General features: G+C 66.4%; 3 protein-coding genes across 16 annotated transcripts in view; all 3 read right to left on the bottom strand.

The window, feature by feature from the left end:
- Window positions 1-763: 763 nt before the first annotated feature.
- On the bottom strand, window positions 764-14211 carry PPP1R13L (protein phosphatase 1 regulatory subunit 13 like). Of its 5 annotated transcripts, none has more exons than XM_051831528.3 (13): window positions 13671-14211; window positions 6523-6599; window positions 6297-6439; window positions 5665-6169; window positions 5484-5582; window positions 5317-5408; window positions 4708-5167; window positions 3378-3838; window positions 2836-2967; window positions 2607-2740; window positions 2352-2518; window positions 1656-1855; window positions 764-1221 (listed from the first exon to the last, which is right to left on the bottom strand). In XM_051831528.3, exons 1-13 carry the CDS (start codon window positions 13850-13852, stop codon window positions 1183-1185), a joined length of 2691 nt encoding a protein of 896 aa, XP_051687488.2. In that variant the 5' UTR covers window positions 13853-14211; the 3' UTR covers window positions 764-1182. The 5 variants fall into 5 exon arrangements, with proteins under 5 accessions (XP_051687488.2, XP_069918196.1, XP_069918195.2 ...); XM_070062095.2 differs by lacking the exon at window positions 13671-14211 and adding an exon at window positions 12514-12575; XM_070062094.2 differs by lacking the exon at window positions 13671-14211 and adding an exon at window positions 11319-11702.
- On the bottom strand, window positions 11890-13675 carry LOC149120776 (uncharacterized). The gene is made up of 2 exons (XM_089320068.1): window positions 12739-13675; window positions 11890-12286 (listed from the first exon to the last, which is right to left on the bottom strand). The coding sequence occupies exons 1-2, from the start codon at window positions 13360-13362 to the stop codon at window positions 11999-12001; spliced, it is 912 nt and encodes a 303-aa protein (XP_089176194.1). The 5' UTR covers window positions 13363-13675; the 3' UTR covers window positions 11890-11998.
- Window positions 14212-14620: 409 nt separating the features above from the next.
- Window positions 14621-26368, bottom strand: part of ERCC1 (ERCC excision repair 1, endonuclease non-catalytic subunit) — a 48273-nt gene continuing 36525 nt past the window's right edge. The window contains exons 2-11 of one of the 10 annotated variants that reach the window (XM_070062100.2): window positions 24822-25125; window positions 24292-24403; window positions 23884-24099; window positions 20346-20449; window positions 19443-19542; window positions 18603-18679; window positions 16225-16324; window positions 15410-15481; window positions 15175-15243; window positions 14621-14716 (exon numbers count right to left, since the gene is read on the bottom strand). In XM_070062100.2, coding sequence (XP_069918201.2) covers window positions 14663-14716; window positions 15175-15243; window positions 15410-15481; window positions 16225-16324; window positions 18603-18679; window positions 19443-19542; window positions 20346-20449; window positions 23884-24099; window positions 24292-24396 — 897 coding nt within the window. In that variant the 5' untranslated portion in view covers window positions 24397-24403; window positions 24822-25125 and the 3' untranslated portion in view covers window positions 14621-14662. Of the gene's footprint in view, window positions 14717-15174; window positions 15244-15409; window positions 15482-16224; window positions 16325-16689; window positions 16909-18602; window positions 18680-19442; window positions 19543-20345; window positions 20450-23883; window positions 24100-24291; window positions 24404-24553; window positions 25126-26368 lie in introns of those variants that run through there. The other 9 variants (XM_070062101.2, XM_070062109.2, XM_070062103.2 and 6 more) reach the window with 9 other exon arrangements.

The following is a 26368-nucleotide window of genomic DNA, read 5'->3' as shown; positions in this document are numbered from 1 at the left end:
ACAGGCAGAGTGGACAGTGAGAGAGAGAGAGACAGAGAGAAAGGTCTTCCTTTGCCGTTGGTTCACCCTCCAATGGCCGCCGCGGTCAGTGTGCTGCGGCCGGCGCACCGCGCTTATCCGAAGCCAGGAGCCAGGTGCTTCTCCTGGTCTCCCATGGGGTGCAGGGCCCAAGCACTTGGGCCATCCTCCACTGCACTCCCGGGCCACAGCAGAGAGATGGCCTGGAAGAGGGGCAACCGGGACAGAATCCGGCGCCCCGACCGGGACTAGAACCGGGTGTGCCGGCGCCGCAAGGCGGAGGATTAGCCTAGTGAGCCGTGGCGCCGGCCAGAAATAAACCTTTAAAAAAGAAACATGTCCATGGCCCACGTGGGAGTGTCTGGGTGGATCCCCAGCTCTGGCCCCAGAATCCACCTCCCGTTACTGCACACTTCGGGAGGTTTAAAGATCCAGAGAGGTGTACGTAACAGAAGACAACCGTGGGCCACAGGACGGGAGAACCCTCTGGGCGCCCCACCCTGCACTGGTCCTGTGCATTTCCCAGAGGCCCAGCCCCGTCAAAGACGATCTCACCCTCCGTGAACCCGCTGCCCGCGAGGGGATCCATCCACCAGAGGAGCGAGCCAGCAGACGACGAAGCCCGGGTGATGGAATTATGAGACACGCATCATACAGCACACAGACACCCCTTAGACAGGAGCGCCTCTCACGCCCACGTGGCAGCATCGCAAGTCAGAGTGGAATCCAAAGAGAAGGAAGGCGGCTTGTGCGCAAACTACCTTTATTTATAAAGAAAACTTTGCTCACGGTGTTATAAAGACACAGTGCTCTGGGAAGGCACTTAACTGGGCAGCCCCCGAGGCTGCTGGGAGGAGGGGGGCGGCTCCCAGGGCCATCAGCTGGGGGCCACCCACCCCAGTCTCCGCTGGGGGCAGCCCGCGTGGAAGGCACTTTGGGCGGATCTCCTTTGGCAAATGGCATGGGAGCGTCTCCTGCCCTGAGACCGGGAGCCCCCCCACGCCCCCAGCTGTCCCACCGCTAAGGCAGGTGCCTGCGGTGCCCTCGTGCCCGGGGCTGGTGGGAGGGCAGAGAACTGGCCCTGCAGGTCAAGGTCAAGGCAGCATGAAAGGATGGGAGGTGTGGGGCCGCTCCTGTGTCCTCGAGGGACGTCCATCTGTCCTGCTAGACCTTGTTCCTCTGTGGCTTCACCCTGGGGAAGAGCTGAGGGGGACGGCACCCTCAGAACCCAGGAGCTCCCCTCCTGCCCCTCAACACCCCCCCAGCATCTTCCAGTGCCCCCCCCCCGCTTCCGACGGGCAGTGCTGGCTGAGACGGGCGATTCCATGAGATTCCTCCGGACCTGCCACAGAGCACCCCTGGCCTGGCCCTGCCACTGCCCCTGTCTGGGGGAGGGGGTCCCCTTCTGCCCGCCCACCCCTCAGATGAAATCTCTCCTGCCCAGACTCCAGCGGAAGCCTCCTGGTGGGATTCTTCTAGAATCTCCCCATCGTCATAATCATGAACCACATGAAAAGCCCGGGATCCATCAACCAACCACTCACAAGGCGCCAGCCCTGGTGGGGGCCCCGGCCTGTCCTGGGGCCTGCCTCCCCCCACACCCCACCGCGGCACGGTGCAGGCCCCCGCGGGCTCACCCCGAAGTAGTTGCGAGGCACGTAGCCCTCCTGGCCGTGCAGCGAGGCCCACCACCAGTCGGTCTCCTCGGGCCCGTCTCTCCGCAGCACGGTCACCGGGTCGCCCTCCCGGAAAGACAGCTCGTCCCCGAACTCGGCGCTGTAGTCCCAGAGCGCGTACACCAGGCCGCCGTGCATCAGCCCCATGCCCTGCTCCACGTCTGCAAGACGCCCGCGCCGGGCCGCTGAGAGCCGGGCCCGGACCGCCGGCCACGCAGACGCGGATGCAGACGTGGACAGTCCCAGGCCCTGCCCCCACTTCCGCCCCCTGCCCCGCCCCGCAGGGGCCTGAGCCACCTGCAAAGTTACGGGTGCCCGGGGCAGGAGCCAGCGCCTCAGTCCGCCGCCGGGGCTGGCAGCCGGGCCACCTGCTCCCCGGGAGGGTCAGCGGTGTACACGGTTCGTATCCTGGTGTCACCCTGTAGGCACCGCATTGGGCCCTCGGCCCCGGAGGGAACCAATCCCTTCTTCAATGGCAAGTCACACCGCCCACCTGGAAGCTGCCTCGTGTGTCCCCCTTTCCACCTGCCGCGTGGGCTGCCCAGCCTCTCACCGCACAGGGGCTGCGTCCCACCGCCCCCCCCCCGGAAGGAAATGCTGTCCCGTGGGGGGACCGAGCCTGCACGCACGTCTGGCGCACCCCGCCCTGCCCCGCACCTGCCAGGTAGGTGGCGCAGTCGGCGTAGCCCTCGCGGTAGGGGTCGCACTTCTCAATGGCCGTGGCGCCGTCGCTGAGCGTGGTGGCGAAGATGGCAGCGCCGTGCTGCACCAGCGCTGTGCAGATGGCCGTGTCGTTGCACGAGGCCGCGCAGTGCAGCGGGGTCCTGGGCGCGGGGGCGGGGATGAGCACGCGGGCGCGCCTGGCCCCACGCCCCGCCCCGGGCCCGCCCCGCCTCGAGCGCGCACACACACCAGCCGTGGCTGTCGGGGGAGTTGACGTTGGCGCCCGCGGCGATGAGGAAGTCCACGATGGGGTAGTTGGCGCCGCAGATGGCGTTGTGCAGGGCGGTGATGCCCTCCTCGTTGGGCTGACTCGGGTCGTTCATCTGCAGGGGCCGGCGGAGCGGGAGGCTCAGCCCCGCGCGCCGCCGCCCCGCAGCCGCCGCCGCCCCGCACGCCCGCCCCGCGCCCGCGGCCTCACCTCCTTCACCGCCTGCTGTACCACCTCCAGCTCCCCGGTCAGCGCGGCGTCCAGCAGCAGCACGAGCGGGTTGAGGCGCGCGCGCCGGGCCTTGCGCGGGGAACCCGCCTTCCGCAGCACCGATCGCATCTCCTGCGGGACGCGCGGGGCCCTCAGCAGCTGGGAGCGACTGCCCGCACCCCGGTCGCCCCAGGGTAGGGGGTACCTCGCTGCCCCCTCTCCCCCAGACCTGGGAGGCCACAGAGTTGGTGGCTTTTAGGGCAATGACTACGAAAACCAGTTACTCAATTCCTGGGCCCAGCACTGTGGTTAAGCCACCACCTGCAGGGCCTGCATCCCATATGGGCCCCGGCTTGGGTCCGGGCTGCTCCACTTTCTGCATTAGAAGACCTATCTCTCTCTCTCTCTGCCTTTCAAATAAATTAGTTAAAGAAGCAGCAGAGTCGGCCTCTGTCTCACTGGAGCCACTGACCTGCAGCCCCGTATCGGGCACCGAGTCGGGATCCGCACATCAGCAAACCCCGGGCTCCTGAGTTACTCACCAGGCTCTGTGGCTGCTCCGGGGGGCTGCTCTGGGGCGGCGCTGGGGGTGGGATGGGAGCCGGCGGGGCGGGCGCAGGGGGCCCTGCCCTGGCCTCGGACCCCTCGGTGATGGGGGCCAGCTCCGGCTCCGGTCCCCCGGGCCCCGGGCCGCCATGCCGATGGAAGAGGCGGCTGATGATCTGCTGGTACTGCTTCTTGTGGGTGGGCGGCAGGGCCACGGTGGGGCTCTGCTCCATGGAGCCCCTGCGCTTGAGGGGCCGAGGGATCTCCGCCAGCACCCGGGCCACCTCCTCCAGCTCGGGCACCGACTGCGCCTCAGGGGGCAGCGCCGGCTGCAGCCGCGTGGGGCTGAGCGGCCGAGCCACAGGGCCTTCGTCGACATCTCCGGCCTCCAGCGCGGGAGTCAGCAGCCCCTCCAGCTCGGGCTCCGGCTCCAGCTCGGAGGTGGGCTTGGGGGGACCTAGGAGCAAGAGCCCTGTCAGAGACCTAGCTCCCCCACCCCTACGAGACCCTGCGCCTAGTTCCCCCACCCCTATGAGACCCCGCACCTAGCTCCCCCACCCCATGAGACCCTGCACCTAGCTCCCCCACCCCATGAGACCCCGCACCTAGCTCACCTAGCTCCCCCACCCCATGAGACCCCGCACCTAGCTCCCCCACCCCATGAGACCCCGCACCTAGCTCCCTCACCCCATGAGACCCCGCACCTAGCTCCCTCACCCCATGAGACCCCGCACCTAGCTCCCCCACCCCATGAGACCCCGCACCTAGCTCCCCCACCCCATGAGACCCCGCACCTAGCTCCCTCACCCCATGAGACCCCGCGCCTAGCTCCCCCACTCCTATGAGACCCCGCACCTAGCTCCCCCACCCCATGAGGCCCCACGCCTAGCTCCCCCACCCCTATGAGACCCCGCACCTAGCTCCCCCACCCCTATGAGGCCCCACGCACACACAGCTGCCCGGACCTGTAACCGACACCCGCTTTGCTGTGTGACCAAGGGCACTTCCTTGACCCCTCTGGGCCACAGGTCCTCCTCTCCTCTCGAGTGGAGGATGGCCCAGGTGCTTGGGCCCCTGCACCCACGTGGGAGACCCAGAAGAAGCTCCTGGCTTCAAATCAGCCCAGCTCCAGCTGTTGCAGCCATTTGGGGGAGTGAACCAGCAAATAGAAGACATCTCCGGCCCCAGGCCCCCCACTCCCCATGGAGCTTTCCCTGGCTCCCGAGTGGACGCCCTGGCCCCTCTAGCTCTCAGCAAGGGGCAGCCAGCTCCCCGCCATCTGTCCTCCCTTCACCCAGCCCTTTGGGGTCCCCACTGCTGACTCACCTTCGTTCATGGCGGGCCAGGTCTGTTGGGGGGCCTGGGGGCCTGGGGTAGGGGGCTGGGGCTGGGGCTGCTGTTGGGGCTGGGGCTGGGGCTGGGGAGGCGGCTGGGGCTGGGGCTGCGGCTGTGGGGGCGCCTGGGGCTGGGGGGCTATCTTGGGAGGGGGTGCTCGCGTGAAGACGGGGGACCCATGGAGCATGGCCCTGCTGGCGCCATGTTCCCAGAAGGCGTTCTGGAGCTTGAAGATCATGCTGAGGGGGATGGGGCGCTGGCGCGGGGCGCGCGGCTGGGGGCTGGCCGGGGGCATGGGGATGCGGCTGACCGGCTGCCAGCTGCGGGGCAGAGTGCCCGACGGCCCCGCGGAGCCCAGTGAGCGGCGGTAGCTGCCTGCATCCGAGCGCCTGTCGTTGGCCAGAGGGGAGACCTTGTAATTGCGGGGCAGGGTGGCGCTGGTGAGGTTGTCCTGGACAGGGGAAAGAGGGGGCGGAGGGAGAGCAGGGGGTGAGGGAGGGGGCGCCGGGGGGGTCGACATGCAGGGTAAAGAAGGAAGAGGTGGATGGACGAGGGCGCGGAGGTCGGTCTCGTCCAGGCTCAGCCTCCCCCGCCCCTCACCTTGCCGGACGCCCCCAGCCCGTCCAGGCTGCTCTCTCGCCACGGCAACAGCTGCAGGCCCGGCGAGGCGGGCCGCGAGAAGACATCCAGACCTGCGAGGCGAGGCAGGAGACATTAGGCTCCAGGGGGCCCCTCTCCACCGGATCCCCGGCTGTTCCATCACTCACGTTCGTAGCTTGCCGTCTGCGAAGACTTCTTCTCGTACGCCACGTCCAGGTCGGACTCGTTCCAGGCTTTGGGGGGCCGCCGGCGCAGGGTCAGGTCGTCTGGGGGCGAGGCAGAGGGCGTGAGGGCGCGGGAACCCCCGGCGGCCCGGCTCCCGGCCCCGCGCTCCGCACCCGGGCTCACCTTGTGCGCGCAGCGGCGGGGCGAAGGCGCTGCCGCCCGCGCCCAGCAGGGGGCTCCCGAAGGCAGACGGAGCATCGTAGGCGGCGCCGGCCGGGCGCGGCGAGGGTCCGCGTTCCGGGAAGAAGGCCTGGGGCCCTTCGGCCAGAGGGCTGCCCCGCGGGGAGCCCGCGCGACCCAAGAAGTCGAAGGGCGCTGGGGGCCCCTGCTGGCGGAGCGGGCCAGAGCCGGGCCGTGGGGAAGGCGCGCGACCCAGGGGGCTGCCCGCGCCGTCGAAGGCGCGGGGCCGGGGCGAGGGCGCGCGGTCCAGGCTGCCGTAGGCGTCCGGCTGCAGGTAGAGCGGGGTGCGCGGCGACGACGGGCGGCCCTTGGGGGACAGCGGGCTGTAGGGGTGCAGGGTCGGGGCACTCTCAGAGCGTCCGAACGAGGTGTCTGCGTTGTCGGCTTTCCGGGGGGACCCTCGGCTGCCGAAAGGCTCGGGGACCGGGCTGGAGCTGTACCGGGGCAGCTGCGGGCGGGCCGGGGCGTTAAAGGTTTAGAGCAGACATCAGTGGAAGGCTGGGGGTGGGGGGCGTGGCGGGGGCGGGGAGTGGAGAGAAGCTGGTGTTGGGGGTCAAGGTGGGGACCAGGCTCACCCTGGGGGCGGCGCCGGCCTGTGGGCTGGGATTTGCCGGCGAGTCTGACCACAGCGATTCCAGCTGCTTGGTCAGTTCGTCCACCTTGGCCGCCGCCGTGTCCAGCTCCATCTGCTTCAAGTCCATGTGCTTCATGGCCAGCGCTGGGCAGGCGGGAGCGCGTGGTTAAACCCCCTGCCCCTGCTCCGAGCGCCCCGTCCCCGCGCCCCGCCCGCCCCGCGCTCACACTGGAAGTTCAGGTCCAGGAGGTCCCGCGCGTGCTGGAAAGCCTCGCTGTCCATGGTGCCGGCCGGAGCGGGGCGCCTGCGTTAGGGGGGGCGGAAAGCCGCTCAGACCCCGCCCCCTGGAGGGCTGGACAGGGTGGGGCTCCCCCTCCCCGCCCACCAGGGGCGCTTCGCCTCCCCAGCCGGGAAGCGCCAGCCCCTCGGACGCCAAACCGAAGGCTCCAGCGCTCCCTGGGCTCCCTTGGCTCAGCCCAGTGATCTACTGAGTGATCTACTGAGCACCTGTGTGCCAGGACAGGGAGGGAACAGCGGATCACGGCGCTGGATGCCCGGATTATTCTAACTCGAACCGCGTGCTAGGGGCGGGCGCTCAGCACAGCCCTCATCCAAGGGCGGGAGCCCCGGACCCGGACCCGGCTCCCTGCTGACGCACACGCTGGGAGGCAACACTGAGGGCCCAAGTGCTCGGGTCCCGGGGCCACGCACGTGGGAGACCCGCATGGAGTTCTGGGCTCCTGGCTTCCGCCCGGCTTAGCTCTTGCTGAGCAGGCATTTTGGGGAGGGAACCAGTGGCCCAGAAGGACTTGTTCAAGGGCCCCCTGCAGGCGTGGGCATTTGGCGCCATGGTTCTTATGCTTTGGCCGGGCCTACGCCTGGCTGCTGCTGGCATGTGGGGATTGAACCAGCAGAAGCGATCTCTCTCTGTGTCTGTCTCTCTGCTTTCAAATAGAATGAAAAGTAAAATTTGAGAGGAAACACAATCCTAAAAACGGCTAAACACATCCCCCTACAAGGAGGTGGTGGCGCTGGGTTTTACAGCCAGACCTATCCGGTTCTTCTAGATCCTTCCAGCTCATTCTGGGTCATCTCCACCAGACCAGAGTCCCCATCCAGAAGAGCCCGGCGCCTCACTGCCCCACTGTTACCAAGAGGCACAGGGAGGCAGCCAGGGGCTGCCAGGTGCTCGTGGTCCCTGGCCCGGTGGGCGGATGCGAGGCCACTAGGAACCGGTCCGGCCAGCACCGTCCCCCCCCCCCCCACCGGTAGCCGCCACGCCTGCCAGCTCTGTCGCCTCCTGATGTACCAGCCGCTCAGCTTTGGCAGGAAGGGCGTGGGCAACGGGGCGGGCTGGGGCAGGCTGACACCCGCCGCTGTCTGGGAGCCACGGGAACAGAACCTGTCGGGGCTGGCAGCTGGTCTGTGTGTGCTGGGCGGTGCGACCTTGGCCGCAAGCCTGGGCCTCGGGTCCTCAGTCTCCCCGGCAGTGACAGGAGGCGGGGAGCAGCTCTCTCAAGACACCACTTCCATCTCTCAGAGCCCACAGCATAAGGGCCCTGAGACTAATCAAAGCTTGACAAAGCCTGACCCCCCCCAACACACACACACCACCCTCAGCTCCAGCGTCTGTCGTTGGAAAGTTCTAAGATTCTACCTTTGGAACATTCTAGAATTCTCCCATTCGCCCAGCTTAGAATTCTGTCTTCTTGCACCGCTTCCTCTCCCAGCATTTAGCTGTCGGGAAGGATTTTGAGGGTCCAAACCTGGCAGCATGGATGCTGGCATTGTGGCACAGCGGTTAAGCCACCGCTTGTGACGCCAGTGTCAGTTCAAGTCCCGGCTGCTCCACTCCCATCCAGCTCCCTGCTGTGGCCTGGGAAAGCAGCGGAGGACGGCCGACCATGTGCTTGGGCCCCTGCACCCGTGTGGGAGACCCAGGAGGAAGCTCCCGGCTCCTGGCGACCACTTGGGGAGTGAGCCAACGGCTAGAGGATCTTTTTCTTTCCCTCTTTCTCTGCTACTTTGTCTTTCAAATAAATAAGCAGATTCATAAACTTAAACAAATGTTAAAAAAAAAAAAAAAAAACCACCCAGCAGCGCCACCATGGGAGCCTGCCCGTAGTGCGCCAGTTTCCGGATCCCTAACACGGGGGAAGCAAGGGCTCGTCTGAGCTTGGGGATGCTGGCGGAAACCCGCCTGCCGCAGGGTGCAGAGCGAGGCCTCACAAGCCGGGGCTGTGGGAGACGCCCAGCCTGTGTTCCCTGCGCCAGCACCTGCCGAAGGGCTGTTCAAAAAGTTGGTGGAAAATGCATCTGCCAAAAAAACCCATGCATGGGCTTCCAAGATTTTTGCAACAAAATAAACTCATCAGGGCCAACAGTGTAGCTTAGAAGTGGAGACCCAGGTTAAGAGGCTGCAACACCAGGGGCTTCTGGCTTCAGTACCCTTGTCTGGCTCCTGACTCCAGCTCTACGCTGATGCAGACCCTGGGGGGCTGCTGATGGGTCCCCCCGCCCACCTGGGAGGGGGATGGAGTTCTAACTCCTGGCTCCTGCCAGCCCGGGCCAGTACTGGCTGTTGCAGGCATCTGGGGAGTGAATCAGCAGACAAGAGCACCTTCTGCCTCTCCCCCTGTCTCTGCCTCTCAAATAAATAAAAAGTTAAAAACTATTTAAAAAACAAGCCTATCTTCTAATTCCATTTTCCAGGAACTATTGGAAGAACCCTTGTATAGTGACATTGGACTGCTAGGGGTTGGCGTGGCCCATGAACGAGGGTGGGGGTTTCTGCGTTTTGCATGACTTTTCTCACCCTCAAAGATCAAGTCTCCAGTCGGCAAAAATTTCCCAGCGGGTACCCTTCGGGCTTTAAATCCCATTCCCAATTCCTCTTTACAAGCCCCCAAAGCAAGCAAACAAACAAAACCCAAGCAACCAGACAAAAACATCTCGGCTACACAGACAACACCACTTCTCTGGTGTCTGTTAAAATATAAAACCGAGTAATTCCAGGCGCCCAGCCCCCACCCCGGCGCCAGCATCCCAGACTCGGGTCCCACGCCGGCGGGGGACATCGGGGCCGCCAGGGGGCGCCCTAGGTCACCGCGCGGCCGGCAGCGCCTGAGCTCAGGCGCGGGGAATGCGCGGCGGGTCGGGGCAGGTGCTGCACCTCCCGAGGCAGGGGCGCGGGGCCGGGCGGGGCGCGGGTCGCGTCTCTGTTCCCAGGCCCCGGGCCCTGCCCTCCGCCCCCGGGCCCTCTTGCGCCGGGCTCGCCTCCACCCCCAGCTTCCCCTCCCACGGGCTCCGGTCCACCCACGGGGCGCCCCGCCCCGGGATCCCCGCTTCGCTCCACCCCTGGCTCTCCCGACCGGCCCGCTCCGCACCGCAGTCGGGTTCTTCGGGGTTAAGGACCCTGTGGGCTTGCCGGCCCAGGCATCCTAGGGGCACTCGGGCTGGACCCCTGCAGCCCTGCGGGCGCGGGACCCCCCGGCGTGGACGTCCGCGGCACGCGCCGGGCCCCGACGCCCGCTCCCCGGAGCCTGGGTCCCTTCCAGCGTCTAAAGGAGGGGAGGGGGCGGGGAATCAAACCTTTACCGCGAAGGGGTGGGAGCGCTCAGCCACTGATTAGAGCGGTGCGGAGCGCCAGATAAAGTTCGCATCTGTACGATTCTTAATTACTGGCCGCCTTGGCCTGCTCGTTAAGATAACAGCGCCAGGCACACGACCAGGGCCCAAAGCCGTGGTCCTGCCAACCCGGGGGGCCGGGACCCTCCAAGCCCTACATTCCCCTAGACGTCACACCCAGCAAGGGGGGGTGCAGGCAGGCGGAGGGCTGGGAGACCCCAGCGGAGAAGCAGGGTCCGCTCTCCAGCCTCAGTTTCCCCCTGGCAGGGACGAGTTCCCCCAACCGCGCTGGGGTCAGCAAGGCTCATGGGGAGCGAGACCTCTGAGCAGTCCCGTCCTGTCTACCTGCCAGACCCCAGCCGGCTGGGACCGCAGCCTGGTTTTGGCAGACACGGTTATTTTTATTTTATCTGAGGCCATGCCCAAGCCCAGGCATTGGGAAACTCCCCCCGCCAACTCCCTCGTTAACCCCCCGACAGGACACAGGGAGGGGCGGGCAGCAAGGGAGACAGACAGCGGCGGCCCCGCCCCCGGCTCAAGGACAGACGGACAGCTCCAGGATTAGCCTGATCCTCTCTTATCTCCCGCAACAGCTCAGGTCACACAGCCCGGGGTGGAGGTGACATTTCTCACCGCAGGGTCGGGGCGTGGAGCCCCGCAGGGGGCCGGCCAGACAAGCGCGGCCGCCAAGCCTCAGTTTACCCCTTCCTCGCTTGCTGTCAGATTCCCTCGCCGCCTCCCTCAATTCTGCCCCCCCCCGGGTCCCAGGACGACCTCGGCAAGCCCCACATTGTCCCACCCTACCCCCCCGCCCCGGGACGACAGGAGGCCCCCACCTCCGCCAGGGGGCGGATGCCCCTCCCCCGGTCGGGCAGGTCCGACGCCTCGGTTAATGACACGTTGGGGTTCGCTCAGCGGCACACAGGAGGTTGGAGAGCTGCCCCCGCCCCCGCCACGGAGCCTGGCCGTGGGGGTGCGCGGCGACGCGGCCTCCGGGGGCCACCCCACGAGCTCGTCCCGCTGTCCCCGGCCCACCCGCACCGCGGGGGTGGCCACCGCGCCAGGTCGCCGCCAGTCCCCGCCTCCCGTTTCTGTCCCAGACGCGAGGATCCGAGACCCCGGTCCTACCCAGAGCACCCAGACTTCCGAGAGCCCCCAGTTCGAGGGGCTCCGGAGTCAGCTCCGACGCGTCCGAGCCCTCCATCCCAACAGCTCGGGCATCCGAGACCCTTTTCTTTCAGCCCGGTCGATCCGGCATCCGACTTCCAGGCACCCCGCCATCTGCGCACCCCGAATTCCGCCCTGGGACTCGGCACCGAGTGCCCTCCCGGTCCTCCCCGGCACGCGGGCGTCGGGCTCCTCCGGGGCCGCTGGACCCCAGGAGGGTGGGACTCACGGGTCCGGGGCAGGTCCTGGCACCGGGGGGCTCCCTGCGGCTGCGGCTCCGGCTGCGGGGAGCGCAGGACGGGGCGGGGCAGGCGCCGGGAACAGGTTAGACGACGTGACTCGGGCTGGAGGGAGGCGGGCCGTGGTGGGGCGGGGAGCCGCGAGCACCCTGGGACTTGTAGTCCCGGAGCGGTGGGACGCGGACCCAGCAGAGTCCACTTCGCGCCCAGAAGCTGCGCACGACCCGACCTGGGGGAGGTAGCCGAAGTGCTTCTGCCTCCCTGCGGCTGCAGGAGGCTGGGGTGGGAGGCACTCAGGCACCGCGTCCCCAGCGCGAGAGAGCCTCGATAAATGAGTTTTGCCGGGGACTCGCAGCCTCAATCTCATCGGGACAAAAAAGGGGGCAAGTCAGGGCTTGACCAGCCCGCCCACCGAGCGCCCAGTCGGGGCTGGACTACAACCCCCAGCAGCCTCCGCGGCCAACATCCGGCGTCTCCCCGCCTCGGGCCCTCTGGGAATTGTAGTCCCAGAGCCCGCAGGGGCGGCGCCCCGGAGCCTTTGCTACCCACTCGAGGCAAACCGGAGATCCCGGGCGCAGAGACGGCCTGCCCTCGCACGGGCCCCTCTCGCCGCTCCGGGAAGCGGCTCCCTGCTGGGGAGAAGAGGGGCGCCTCGGTGCTGGAATACGACCTAGAATCTTGGCAGACGGGGCGGGAAGCGGCGCTGACACAGCCGCCAGGAATGCGGTCGGGTCACCCTGTCTAGCCGCCGTCTCGCGGCTCCAGCCGCCGCCCCACGCGGTGAGGTCCTCGTGGGAAGGGGCGTAGGGGCGTCCCCCAAGTCCACGTCCTCGTGCTGCTGTCTACACTCGCCCCAGGACGACGCGGAGAGGCCGCCGACTTGGACTTCTTTCTGCCTTCCCTTCCCGAAAACGCCTGGGAATGTGAACCACGCGCGACACCAGACCCTCGAGGGCATCTGCAAGTGTCATTTAATCCACAAGCCCCGCCCCTGAGCCCGCCCAGCCCACGCGTGTCCTGCTCCCGGGCCCGAGGCTCCGCCCCCGACCCCAGGCTCCGCCCCCAGTATTTCCCGCTCCCCCGTCCCTTTATTGTCCCCCTCTCCCACTCAAGTGCTGAACTTCCTAGGCATCCAGGCCTCCCCAGAAGGGAACGGAACACCCAAACGCTAGCCAGGGTTCTTACCTGTCTCTAAGAATTTCAGACCAAACGACCTTCCTGTCTCTTTAAGGGTCAGGGTCTAGCCTTGCGACTGCCCCTTTAAGGCGGTGCTGGAACGAACCATAGCTGGGAGATGGTGGGGGAGGCCCGCCGAGACACGGTGCGGCTTGCTTCCTGACAAGCAGCACACAAGTTCTTTCGAGAGCAGAAGTTCGGGAAGAAACTCGGCCTCGTTCTCCTGTTCCGCACAGGTGGCAATTGCCCCCCGTTCCGCCCACCGAGGGGTGCAGCGGTGAGCGGCTCCCCCCGCGCCCGCGCACCATTCGGGCGCTCCCGGAGGAGGACCCGCCCCCGCGGATCCACGTGGCCGACGGCGGCGCTGCGCACCTCGCTCCGCCAGGGTCTGCGCGGGCGGTGGGCGCTGGGATGGAGGGCTCCCAGCCCGGCGGTGAGCGGACCGGCCGGCGGGGAGCGCGGGTGGGCTGGGAGGCCGGGGCGGACGAGGGGGCGGACAAGGGGCCTCCTTGTTCCTGCAGGGGCCGCTCTCTGCCCTACCCCGGGGAGCGGGAGGACGGACCAGAGCTGCTTGTAGGCCGCCCACCCTCCCGGACTCGGGCCGCTGGGAGCGGGGCGGCCCCTGCGTGACAGCCGGGAGACACCGAGGGCGGGGCTTTGCGCGCGCGACACGTTGGGACCCGAGAGGCGCCCCGAAGGGGTCAGCCGGCAGGGTGTCAGAGACCCCAACCCCTTTTCTCCTGCAGGTGCCGCTCGGTTCTCTTGTCCCCCCAATTTCACAGCGACGCCCCCAGCCCCAGAGCCTCCCCGCTTCTCGTTGGAGTCGCTGGCCGGCCCGGATGTGGAGGTGTGGCTCATCCAGGCCCCTGCAGACTTTGCCCCGGCCAGGTGAGTGCTGAGCCTGGGGGATGGGATTCGAACCCCTCTTCCCCGAAATGCTGCCTCTGAGCTGCTTTCCCCCCGCGCAGCTAAGGGATCTGACCAAGCCTCTGCCCCCGCTTCTCCCCCAGCCTCAACGGGCGCCCGGTGCCCCTCTCCGGCTCCGGGACTGTGAAGGGCAAGCTGGCCGGCAAGCGGCAGCGCTATCGGGTGCTCAGCAGTCGGGGCCCCCGCGCTGGAGGAGCGACCCTGCTGGCTCCCTCGGCAGAGGCAGGCGGCGGACTCACCTGCGCCCCGGCTCCCCTGGGCAGCCTGAGGATCCTGGAGGGGCCTCAGGGGTGGCGGCCAGGGGCCCCTCTGCAGCCAATCCCGGCGAGTCCCCCGCCGCAGGTTCCCCCGGGCCTGAGGCCGCGGTTCTGTGCCTTTGGGGGCAGCCCGCCCGTCCCGGGCCCAGGGGCAGCCTTGGCATTGGAGTCTCCCACCTCGGAGAGGAGGAAGAAGAGGAGGCAGAAGCCAGCGGCTCCCGGCACGCAGGAGGCAGTGAACGGGCTCGGGGCCTTGGAGGGCGACACAGCTTCCGGCCGCCCCGAGACGGACGCGAGGGGACCCGAGGCAGCAGAGCCGGCCGCTGCGGTGTCGGAGGCGCTGGAGCCGCCGCTCCCTTCCAGCAGCAAGAGGAAGAAGAGGAAGCGGCTCAGAGAGGAGGCGCCCGTGGAGGCCGAGCCTCTGGGCCCGGAGGAGCCTGGGGAGGCGGGGCCCGCCGAGGGGGCGGGAGCTGGCCCTGCGATGCTGGACGACCCCAGCCCACTGCCCCCCAGGAAGAGGAGGAAAAAAGAGAAGAGGCAAAGCGTGGAGCCGGAGCCGGAGCCGTGCTCTCTGGAGCGCTGGGGGGAGATGGCAGGTGCGGAGGGGCCTCCCGCAGAGGCAGCCCTGCCATCCACCCGGAAGAAGAAGAAGAAGAGAGAAAGGGGGCCAGATCCGGGGCTGGGGGCGGTGCAGCCCGAGCTGCCAGGCGACCCGGGGCCCGAGGCGGCAGAGTCGGCGGCGCTGGGATCTCCCACGGAGCAGCAGCGGCCGGCCCCGGAGAGTGGGGCGCTGGAGACGGCGCCCGCGGGGGTGGCGCCCCCGAGAGGGCGGGAGAGGAAGCGGAAGCGGAAGCTGTTGGACCCTGGGGACAGCGCGCAGTGAGGAGAAGCCAGGGCGCCCGCCCGCACCCACGGCACGCACTCGCACAGCCTGGGCCTGGACCGCGTTTATTGGAACCCCGGGGCCTCCGGGCTCAACGCGGCGCGCGCAGGAAGGGCTCGTGCAGGACGTCGTACAGCCGCCGCGCCTGTGGGGGGCGGGGCCATTAAATGCCTGCGTGCTGGCAGCGCGAGTGGGTTTGGATCTTTTTTTTTTCGCCATCTTTGAGGGGGCTCCACCTGGACCCGCCCTCAGGCCAGCTGTGTGAGGCTGGGGGCTGCCCCCACCCTCTTGGGCCTCAGTTTCCCCATCCTCCTGGAACTGGGCGGGTGCTGTGGCACCGCTTGGGGGCCAGCATCCAGTTCTGGCTTCCTGCTGACGCACACCCTGATGGCTGAGGTGCTGGGGTCCCCGACACCCACGTGGGCTCCTGGCTACGGCTTGGCCTCGTCCTGACCGCTGGGGGCATTTGGGGAAGTGACCCAGCGGGCAGGAGACCTCTCTTCTCTGCCTCTTGAGTAAATTTAACTAGCGTATTTGAGGCAGCACTGGGATCTGAGGTCCTGTTGATCCCCCCCAGCCCTCCAGTTCTCTCCCGGGGCTCACCTTCTGGGGCCCCAGGCCCGGGCACAAGGCCAGGTCATCCCGCGAAGCGGCTATGAGCTGTTCCAGAGACTGAGGGAGGCAGGAGGAGGGTCAGGGCCGGGGGCACAGACCTGCCCTCTGCCAGCTGAGGAGGCGCCTAGGGGATGGGGGCGGAGGGGCGGGTGGACAGGGGGAGGGAAGGGGATGAGTGGGAAATTTCTGGGAAAGCCGTGGGGGCAGGGTGGCCGCTGCTTACTCCGAAAGTGGCCAGGAGGGTCTGGCTGTCGGTTTTGTTGACTGACTTCACGGTGGTCAGGCATTCAGTCACCTGGAACCAGAGGCAGCGCGTGGGGTGTCGAGAGGAGGGAAGCCAGCAAGGTGGGCCCAGGTGGGCGGGGCATGCAGCAGGTGCTCAATAAGTGCTGCCCTGTTTGAGCAGGTTCCGAGGCCCCCAGGGGACAGGGAGGCAGCTGGGTGCGGAGCCATCATGAGCAGCTGCCGATGGAGGCTTCTCCGGGCACACACGGTACCCGGGGCGGCCGTGCACGTTGGGCGCAGGGCAGAGCGCTGGCTCAGATCCCAGCCCCGCTGGCCGCTGGCCGCTGGGGGTCTCATCGGCAGCCCCTGTCGGGTTTCAAGCTCGTGTGTCCAGCACAGAGCAGCCTGACAGACAGGCACTGGGGCCCAGCCCGGCTGTCCCATGGGCCTGCCGCTGCGCCCTCCTCCCATATCGCTGGGGAAGACGTGCGCCGCAGGGCCCCCAGCCGGGCCCGGTCCTGGCAGTCCAGAGTCCACCTTCACTCAGCAAGTGTCCACTCCACACAGCAGGGACCAGCCAGCCCCAGCCCCGCCCTCCTGGGCTTAGACACCCCACATGGCCCAGGGATCAGGAAGGGCTTCCTGGAGGAGGCAGCTCAAGAGCTGAGAGGTGAAACACGGAGGCACGCAGCGGGAACAGAACGAGCCAACGCCTGGAGCTGGGCCTCGCCTCAGGGCGCCGGGGGGTGGGGGTCTGTCTGGGGGGCCCCTCCAGCTGCTGGCGGGTGGGAGCGGGCAGGGGCGGGGCCTCACCCGGGACAGGAAGCTGTGCTCCAGCTTCTCCATCAGCAGGTCTGCCGGCTTCTGCTCGTAGGCCTTGTAGGTCTCCAGGTACCGCGCGGCCTCCTCGGGGCTGGGGGGCAGGGCGGGCGGTCAGCAGGGGTGACGAGGACCCTGGCTGAGATCTGAGCTCCTCTTCACCGTGGTCCTGAGGTGCCCGAACCCCAGTCTGGAACAACGCACGTCCCCAGGCCCAAGTGCCCCATGGCCGGGCAGTCTCTGATCCCACCCCGCCTGGGCGGCCCTAGGCCTCTGTTTGCTCATCTTGAAGTGGGCGGTGGTGGCACCAGGAGCGCCGTGGCCATGGCCGGTGCTGGGTAAGCACTCAGCCACGGCTGGCTCGTGAGCTGGGCGGAGGCCCCGAGAACCAGCAGTGGGGCAGCTGGGTGACCATGCCCGAGGAGAACAGGGCTTTGAAAGGCTTAACAGCATGTTTTTTTAAAAATGTATTTATTTGAAAGAGTTACACAGAGGAGAACCAGAGAGAGGGAGAGAGGGGTCTTCCATCTGTTGGTTCACTCCTCAATCGGCCGCAACGGCCAGAGCTGCACCGATCCGAAGCCAGGAGCCAGGGGCTTCTTCTGGGTCTCCCATGTGGGTGCAGGGGCCCAAGGACCTGGGCCATCTTCTACTGCCCTCCCAGGCCACAGCAGAGAGCTGGATCGGAAGAGGAGCAGCCGGGTCTTGAACCGGCGCCCACATGGGATGCGGCACTGCAGGCCAGGGCGTTAACCCGCTGCGCCACAGCGCCGGCCCCTAACAGCATGTTTGAAAGCAAAAGCTGCACGGTGTGCAAAGTCACCGCTCTGTGTTGGCACCGGCCTGGCAGAGGAGCCGGGGTCCCACGCCTGACTCCACCCCCCACCGCATGCACGCCCTGGGAGACGGCAGCGAGGGCTCAGTGCCTGGGTCCCTGCACCCCCAGGGGACCCCTGGCTTTGCCCTGTCCCAGCACAGCCCCTTGCAGGCATCTGGGGCGTGAGCTAGCACATGGGAGATCGCTCTCTCCCTTTTAACTAAATAGAATCAGTTAATTAAGCATCACATACACATCTCCATGTGAGTCTATGACCACGTCCGGGGGCCGGTGCTGTGGCGCAGGTTAAGCTGCCACCGGCAATGCTGGCGTATTAGTGTGAATTCGTGTCCTGGCTGCCCTGCTTCTGACCCAGCTCCCTGCCAATGCGCCTGGGAAGGCCGAAGACGGCCCGAGTGCTGGGGCCCTGCAGCCACGTGGGAGACCCGGAAGAAGCTCCTGGCTTTGGATTGGTCCAGTTCCGGCCATTTGGGGAGTGAGCCAGCAGGTGGAAGACCTTTCTGTCTCTCCCTCTCTCTGTCTGTAACTCTACCTCTCAAATAAATAAATATAATCTTTGTAAGAGAAAAAAAAAAAAAGAAAGAAAGAAAGGCAGAGTGAGAGAGAGATCTTCCATGCACTGGTTCTCTTCCCAAAGTGCACAACGGCCAGGGCTGCGCCAGGCTGACACCAGGCACCGGACACTCCATCCGGGTCCCCCGCATGGGTGGCAGGGCCAAGCACCCTCCAGGGAGTGGCAGATGGGGGCCTCCATTCTGGGTGCTCCCATACAGGACGCGGGCATCTCAGGAGGCGGCTCAGCCCGCTGCGCCACAGCACCCACCTCTGTGTCTGTCTTTGGAAGATCTCCATCCTCGGAGTATAGAGAGAATTCTGTAAGATCTCACACCTCACACTTTTGGGGTCGGTGCTGTGGTGCAGTGGGTAAAGTCAGCGCCTGCAGTGTCAGCATCCCACAGGGGCGCTGGTTCGAGTCCCGGCTGCTCCACTTCTGCTCCAGCTCCCTGCTGATGTGCCTGCATGGGAAACCCAAGGAAGCTCCCGGCTTCAGAGGGCGCAGCTCTGCCCATTTAGGCCGTTTGGGGAGTGAAACAGCAGATGGAAGACCTTTCTCTGCCTCTCTGTAACTCTGCCTTTCAAATAAACCTTATAAAAAAAAAAAAAAAAAGATTTCACACTTCTGTTGCAGTTTTGCTTCTTAATTCAGAGCTACGATCTGTCGGGATGGAATCCTGTCTGGTGTGAAGAGGGGATTAGGGATTATTTTTTCCAAATGGAGAGCCAACCTGCTGGTTCTTAGAGAGCGAGGCGTGGGGTGAACTCCTCAGCCCCAGGTCATGCGCGGCCCCGAGAGGCCGGCCTACACCACCTAAAACCCCACAGGGAGGACACTAAGACCCGGCTGACGTGAGGACGTGGGGCCTGAGACAGGCAGTGCCTGCCGCAGGTTCTCCCAGAGGTTGTGGACAGCAGGGGAGGGGAGGGGAGGGGAGGGGAGGGGAGGGCGGGCTGGGCGGGGAGGAGCCGAGCTCACCTCCAGGCCAGGACCAGGGTGCAGTCGGCCAGGATGCACATCTTGGCCAGCTCCTTCAGGGCCTGCTGAGGGTCTTTCTGGAGGGGAGGGAATCGGGATCAGCAGACTGGACGAATGGGGGTCCCGTCGCCTGCGATGTCCTGAGCCCTGCACCCGCTGGCACTCTGCCCACTGGTCACCCGGCCTGTGCTGGGCAGTGAGGAGACCACCCTGGCTCCGCCCTCCTGAGGCTGACAGTGCGAGGACGGCGACAGGCCTGGCCAGGTAGTGACCTGCAGTGGGCAGGGATGGAACAAGGGAGCCAGAGGAGTGCCTTAGCCTGCCTGGGGGAACCCGGGAAGGCTTCCTGGAAGAGGGGACCTGAAGGAGGATGAGAGCAGTGAAGGAAGCAAAGGAGAGAACAGCGTGTGTGCTGGGGGGGGCGTGAGGATGGGGGTGGGAGATGAGGGCGCTGAAGCTCAGACTGGTCAGGAGGGCGGGACTTCTTCCCGGGGTACCGGGGAGCCATGGGAGAGTCTGGAGCAGGGCCGTCAGGCAGCATCCGTGCACTTTAGGAAGAGCCCATTGGCTGCTGCGGGGAGAGGCGGGGTCGCAGCCCATTGGCCGCTGCGGGGAGAGGCGGGGTCGCAGCCGGAGGCCCCGGGACCAGGAGGGGGAGGCGGGAGCTTGGGTCAGGGGCACCTGGGCGGGGGGCTCGGGGAGGGAGCAGTCAGACAGAACTGGCTCCTCAGGGAGCCCTGCTGCGCTCTCACTTTTTACCTGGTTATGTGAGAGGCAGATGAGCCCGCTGCTCCCACTGCACGGCTGGGGGCAGGAGGCCGCGGGCGCGAGCCCACTTACCACGTCCACCTGCACGAGCAGGACGCGCAGCGCGAAGCTCTTCCCCAGGCTCTGCAGGCGCGCGTGGATGTAGTCGGGGTGCAGGTGGTGGTAGCGCAGGCTGCGGGCGCAGGGCAGAGGCGGGGGGCTTAGTCTCCTCCAGACCCCGCGGCCGCAGGCACAGCCTGGTGGGGTCGGCAGCCCCGAGGGGAGCCCGCCTCTCACTGGGTGGGGCCCAGGGCCTGTGCCCAGCCCCTGTGCTCTGGCCTCAGGGGACCAGGGTCGGCCCTGCCCCGCATCCTGCAGTGCGCACAGCACGGGAGGCCACGGCTTCACCGCCTCCGTCTGCCCTGTCGGCCACGGGGCCCAGGGGCCGAGTGGGGGCTCAACTGGGGTGCAGGACAGAGCAGCCCTGGCTCTTGTCAACTCCAGCAGGGAGTCAGATGCAGGCCCAGCCCCTCCTCCCTCAGACCCTGGGTCCAGGCCCCGCCCCTCCTCCCTCAGACCCAGGAGTCCAGGCCCCGCCCCTCCTCCCTCAGACCCAGGATCCAGGCCCAGCCCCTCCTCCCTCACACCCAGGGTCCAGGCCCCGCCCCTCCTCCCTCAGACCCAGGATCCAGGCCCCGCCCCTCCTCCCTCAGACCCAGGGTCCAGGCCCCGCCCCTCCCTCACACCCAGGGTCCAGGCCCCCAGCCCCTCCTCCCTCACACCCAGGGTACAGGCCCCGCCCCTCCTCCCTCAGACCCAGGGTCCAGGCCCCGCCCCTCCTCCCTCAGACCCAGGGTCCAGGCCCCGCCCCTCCTCCCTCAGACCCAGGGTCCAGGCCCCCAGCCCCTCCTCCCTCATACACAGGGTCCAGGCCCCGCCCTCCTCCCTCACACCCAGGGCCCAGCCCCCACTGACAGGCCCAGCGCCCGGGCTCACCTGAGGAAGAGGGCGCAGGTGCTCTGGCCCAGCACGTAGTCAGGCAGGACCTCGCCGAACTCCCAGGGCACATTGCGCACGAACCTGAGCACGGGGTTGCCCCTCTGGGGAGGGAGGAAGGGCGGGCTTCACCACGGTGGTCCCAGGGCCACAGCTCCCCCCCTCCTGTGCCGTCTCCAGGGCCATGCTGTCCCCCAGGTCCTAGGACCTGGTCCCTCCCCTCCCAGCACCCCCCCATGCTGTCTCCAGGGCCATGCTGTCCCCCAGGTCCTAGGACCCGGTCCCTCCCCTCCCCCCCATGCTGTCCCCAGGGCCATGCTGTCCCCCAGGCCCTAGGACCCGGGTCCTCCCCTCCCAGCACCCCCCCTCCCCCCGCCCCCAGTGCCGTCTCCAGGGCCATCCTGTCCCCCAGCCGCAGTGTGCATGCCCTGGCTTCACTGTCACCTCCCCCTGGACGCCCCATCTCAGGGACAGCCCTGCCCCCCGAGGCCCTGGCTAGGGCTGGACACCCTCTCCCCACCCCCTTCTTGGGGCAGGGGACACCCCCGGCACGAGGGTCGCCCCTCCACTGCCCCGTCCAGCCCCACCCACTGCTCCCGGCTTCCTGCCCCGGGGGCCTCTGCAAGCCCTGCCACTGTGGGGTGTTTACTGGGCTCCTTCTCTGTGTCACTGCTGGGGACACAGCAGTGACCGGGACAGGACTGCTGCCCCGGGGGAGGGACAGGGACTCCGTGACACAACACAGGCAGGGACGCCGGGGAAGGTGTTTGCTGGCCCTCTAACCCTCACTCCTAGGGCCTGAGTCACTTCCTGACTCCTAAATCCTCTGGAACTCGCTCGTGACGGGAGCATCCTGTACCATCAGATGGGGTGGCTGCCAGGGGACAGGCGGCTGTCAGAGGGCGGGGCTTCCAGCTCTACCCCCGCCTCCAGGGAGGGGAGGGGGCGGGAGGGTCAACAAGGCCAAAGGTCCCGCCTAGGTACTGAGGCCTCCTTAGGACGCCAAAAGGAACACATTGGCCACGCCCCGGATGGCAAGCCCCCTCCCCCCCCCAGCCATCCCGCGGCTAAGACAGACCCTGGGAGGCCGTGATGGAGTCTCGGTAATCAGGGCTCCTGCCACCCACGTGGGAGACCTGGACTGGGTGCCAGTTCCCACCTTCAGCCCCGGCCCAGCCCTGGCCATTCCAGGCATGTGGGAAACAGGCCAGCAGATGGGAGGTCTGTCTGTCTCTCTGGAACAAATAAATTAAAAAAAAAATGTTGAACTGGGGCTGGCGCTGTGGAATAGTGGGTAAAGCCGCCTGCAGTGCCGGCTTCCCACATGGGCACTGGTTCGAGTCCCGGCTGCTCCACTTCCCATCCAGCTCCCTGCTATGGCCTCGGGAGAGCAGTGGGGGATGGCCCAAGTGCTTGGGCCCCTGCACCCATGTGGGAGACCTGGAAGAAGCTCCTGGCTCCTGGCTTCAGATCGGCCCACTGTGGCCATTTGGGGAGTGAACAAGCAGATGGAAGACCTCTCTCTCTCTCTCTCTCTCTGCTTCTGCCTCTCTGTAACTCTGCCTTTCAAATAAATAAATAAATCTTTTCTTAAAAAAAAAAAGGCAGAGTGGGGGCTAGCACTGTGGTGTAGCAGGTGAAGCCTCTGTCTGTGACACTGGCATCCCCTATGGGCACCTGCTCCAGTCCCAGCTGCTCCGCTTTTTTTTTTTTTGACAGGCAGAGTGGACAGTAAGAGAGAGAGACAGAGAGAATGGTCTTCCTTCGCCGTTGGTTCACCCTCCAATGGCCGCCGCGGCCGGCGCGCTGCGGCCGGCACACCACGCTGATCTGAAGCCAGGAGCCAGGTGCTTCTCCTGGTCTCCCATGGGGTGCAGGGCCCAAGCACTTGGGCCATCCTCCACTGCACTCCCTGGCCACAGCAGAGAGCTGGCCTGGAAGAGGGGCAACCGGGACAGAATCCGGCGCCCCGACCTGGACTAGAACCCGGTGTGCTGGCGCCACAAGCCGGAGGATTAGCCTAGTGAGCCGCGGCGCCGGCTGCTCTGCTTCTGATCCAGCTCCCTGCGGATGCACCTGGGAAAGCAGCAGGTGGTGGCCCACGCACTGGGCTTCCTGCCACCCCTGTGCATCTCCCTGCCCCGGCTGTTGCAGCCACTTGGGGAGTGAACCTGCAGATGGAAGATCTCTTTCTCTCTCTGCCAATCTGTTTTGCAAACAAATTAAAGAAAAAAAAAAAAACAGCAATGAGTGGTGAGGCTTTGAGGAGACTGGCAGGCCAGCAGCCCGGGGATCCCTGGGAAAGGTGGACGGAGTCCCCGCAGGCCCCCGTGCACATCCCAGCAGGCGGGACACGGGCGCCCACACACAAGCCTGCGTGCCAACGTTATAGTGACCAAAACTGCAGACAGCCCAACGGCCCCGAACTGTGAACAGACGAACCAAGTGTGGCCCCGCCATCCGTGCGGCACTCACAGCACCAGAGTGGCTAGGCAGCCACTGAGGGACAGGCAGAGTGACACAGAGAGAGAGAGAGAGATCTTCCACCCCCCGGTTCACGCCCTAAATGGCCACAATGGCCCAGACTGGGCCAGGCTGAAGCCAGGAACCACAGCTTCATCCGGGTCTCCCTGGCGGGTGCAGGGGCCCAAACACTCGTGCCGTCCTCCACTGCTTTCCCAGGCACATTAGCAGGAAGCTGGATCGGAAGTGGAGCAGCCGGGACTCAAACCGGCACTCATATGGTGCTGGCGTCCCAAGCACGACGCAGGCCCCAGCCGCCGTTCTGATGCAGGTCTCTCTGGGGCTGGGGTCCTGCTGTTCCTCCCGCTGCAGTGCCCAGAGCTCGTCTGGTCCGTCCCCAGCCTAGCCCCAGAGCTGACCATGGCGCCGGGCACTCGCTCACATCTCTGTGGGCTAAACAGGCGGATGCATCCCCATTTAAAGGTGCAGACGGAGGAGCCGGCGTAGCGGGTTAACCTGCAGCCTGAAACACTGCCCCGTTCGAGCCCCGGCTGCTCCACTTCCGATCCAGCTCCCTCTAGCGCACCAGGGAAAGCAGTGGAGGATAACCCGAGTGCTTGGGCCCCTGCACCCGTGTGGGAGACCCGGAAGAAGCTCCTGGCTGCAGCCTGGCCCAGCTTTCGCCATCGCAGCCATGTGGGGAGTGAACCAGCAGATGGAGGACCTCTCTGTCTCTGTCTCTGTCTCTCTCTGTCCCTCTGCCTTTCCAATAAATACATAAATCTCTAAAAATATATATCAAAGCACACTTGCGTTAAGTCACTTGCCCAAGATCACACAGCTACAGCACGGCAGAGGAGGGATTCGAACTCATGCCCGTGTTCGCTCCCTTGGTACGTTTCGGAAACAGTCGCAGCCCCGGCAGGAAGACCAGGGTGCCTTTGACCCACTCGCGTGGCTGAACGCGTGAACGGATGGCCGGCACTGCCGAGAACAAAGTGGCCGGAACCCAGCGCCCCCTCGAGCCCCTGCCCCCCAGGACCCTCGGGGCCCCTCCCCTCCGTCGCCCCCTCACCTGCCGGGGGCTCACAACGATGCTGTTGGACTTTGTCCCCGGTTTCAGGGCCTGGTTGGGGGTCTCTCCTGCCAGGGGCTCTGCCCCCGGGGGGCACAGGGCTCCAGCCCCTGCGGGGGACCGAGAGATGGCATACTCCGCATAGGTCTGGGGGGCCGGCTGGGCCGGGGTCTCCACGGCGGGAAGGTCCCGCGTGGATCTGAACAAGGGCTTGGCCTGCAGGCAGAGAGGAGGCTGTGAGGGCCTGGAGAGGGGGCTCCTCGTCACTCCGCGGGTTGGCCCGGCCCCCCTTCCTCTCCAGGTGCCAGGGACCCCAAGTCTGGCCCGGCCGTCCCCAACCTCGCGGTCTCCTGCACCCCTTCCTTCCAACACCCACCCTCGGCTCCGGGCCCCAAGTCCTCGTCCTACCCCTGCGGAAGGGGCCTCATTCTCCTCCAGCGGGATGACAAATCTCTTTCTTGGGGGGGCCCCTGCGGGCGGCGGCACCCCCTCCTCGGCCTCCCCAGGGTCCATCGGGGGCCTGAGAAGAAAGAGGTGGCAGCGGGAAAGAGTGACACATTGGCGTCCGCATTGCTGTTTCCGGGACGGGAACCCCCGCACTCACAGCTGAGACCCCCCCCCAAGTCCCCAGGGTCAAGTCCCAAACCCAAGGAAGCCCCGCCCCGCGGGCCTCCCCGCTGCGGATCGCCCCGCCCCTAACTGGGCCGCACTTCTCGTCCCGCCCGTCGCGGGCCCCGGTTCTCTCGGCTGCGCCCCGCCTCGTCCCCAGCCCCCCGGCTTCCAGGCTCCTACCTGGACTCCCTCCCCGCGCCCTGTCATGTCCATCTCCAAGGCACCAACATGATTGGCTCGCGCGGCTGCCAATCTCCAGCCGCGGTCTCGCCCCCTCCCGCCCCGTTCGGCCCGGCCTCGCTATCCCCGCGCCGCAACGGACTCACCTCCTGGCCGCGCGGCCGCGAGAAAAAAAACCCTGAGGGCGATCGAGACGTCTCGCGGCCCTGGCGGCCAGCGCGACCCCGGGCCGCCGCACTTCCGGCCTCTCTAGCCCCCGGGCCCGCCCTCGCTGCTCTCGGGGATAGCACAGAGAGGGGGGCGGTCCCTGAGCTGCTCTCTATGATCCTGGAGGACCGCGCGGGGCTGAGGAGTCGAGAGGCGTGGGCCAGAGAGCCGCTGGGTTGCAGGTGGCTGAGTCTCGGGGCTGTGTGGTGCGCCGAGCGCTGGACACGGCTCAGTGGAGACGAGCTGGCGGGAGATCAGAGTGGAGACACTTGGTCACGACCGTGGTCTCGGCTTGCCCACGCACTCACTGACCCCGCGACGGTGCCTGCCGCGGACAGCGAGCCCCTCAGGCCCCCGACCTGGGACGGGATCCCCGGGGGGCTCGGGAGCAGGGGTCAGGGGCAGCGCGGGCCCAGCCCAGGAGGCCGTGACGTTAGCAGTGCCCGAGGGGCTGGCCGCACGCTGTCCTCACACACGCGGCCCCGAGTGCCCAGGAGCTGGAGCGGCCTTTGAGAGGCGTCCAGCGAGTTGCCGGCTCGGACCCCCCGCCGGGCCCGTCCCCCCGGGGGGGGGGCCGCACGGCTCCAGCCCTTGGTGCCAAGCCCTGCCCCTGCTTCCCCACGCTTCCGCTTTGTGTTTGGACTTTATTTTGCCGCAGAAATTTGCAGTGATTGCTTGCAGCCTGTCCTGTCCTTTTAATCACCCGCCAAATTCCTATGGACACACGGGGCCCTTGGTGGCCCCGCCCCGGTGGCCGCTGGTGGCTGGCCCGCGCCCCTCCGTGTCGTCCGCCACCTGTGTGTGTCTCTGTGTCCACATCTCCGCACTTTATCAGCATATCAGTCACAAGCGCTAGGGTCCACCCTAATGAGTCATTGGACCTCGGTCATCCCCGGGAAAAGATCCCGCCTCTGAATAAAGTCGCCTCTGACATGCTGGGGTTCAGGACTCCCCGAGTCCCCCGGGGAAGACGTGATTCAACCCGTAACGACTCTATTATTTTTTTAAAATGTATTTATTTGAAAGGCAGGGTCACACACACACACATCTTCCGTCTGCTGGCTCATTCCCCAAATATGCCCGACAGCTAGGGCTGCATCGGGTTAAAGCTGGGTGCCAGGGACCCCATCCGGGTCTCCTGCGTGGGTGCAGGGGCCCAAGCCCCCGGGCCACCCTCCGCTGCCTTCCCAGGCGCACTAGCAGGGAGCTGGATTGGAATCGGAGCAGCTGGGACTGAACCAGCGCTCCCATAAGGAGTGTGGGGACCCAAGTGGCCACAACGCCCACCCCTCCACTCCGTTTCTCACCCCTCTTCCTCTTGAACTCGCTTTGTTTCTTGCTAAATCTGTGAGGGAACATCCGTGGACAGTAAATGTCTGAAAAATGTCTTTTTTTTTTTAGCTCTCACAAGTTAGAAGCCATCGCTCCTCCCCCTCTCTGAGGTCTGCGTGGCTGATGGGGCGTCCTCGGTCCACCTGACTCTTCT

This window comes from Oryctolagus cuniculus, chromosome 18 (assembly GCF_051225735.1).
Source record: "Oryctolagus cuniculus isolate XC-2025 breed Fujian yellow rabbit chromosome 18, ASM5122573v1, whole genome shotgun sequence".
Lineage (NCBI taxonomy): Eukaryota > Metazoa > Chordata > Mammalia > Lagomorpha > Leporidae > Oryctolagus > Oryctolagus cuniculus.
This window is presented reverse-complemented; position numbering and strand designations above follow the sequence as displayed.

What these genes read in the sequence shown, in the direction of transcription:
- PPP1R13L (XM_070062094.2), bottom strand. Translation starts at nt 11,695, where the DNA reads ATGAGATTGAGGCTGCGAGTCCCCGGCAAAACTCATTTATCGAGGCTC. An exon ending in CCAGGACCTGCCCCGGACCC is followed by an intron (nt 6,600 to 11,318) that starts GTGAGTCCCACC and finishes CCCCTAACGCAG; the next exon opens with GCGCCCCGCTCCGGCCGGCA. An exon ending in CCTGGACCTGAACTTCCAGT is followed by an intron (nt 6,440 to 6,522) that starts GTGAGCGCGGGG and finishes CCGCCTGCCCAG; the next exon opens with CGCTGGCCATGAAGCACATG.
- LOC149120776 (XM_089320068.1), bottom strand. Translation starts at nt 13,362, where the DNA reads ATGAGCCACACCTCCACATCCGGGCCGGCCAGCGACTCCAACGAGAAG. An exon ending in ACGGGGGGCAATTGCCACCT is followed by an intron (nt 12,287 to 12,738) that starts GTGCGGAACAGG and finishes TGACACTTGCAG; the next exon opens with ATGCCCTCGAGGGTCTGGTG.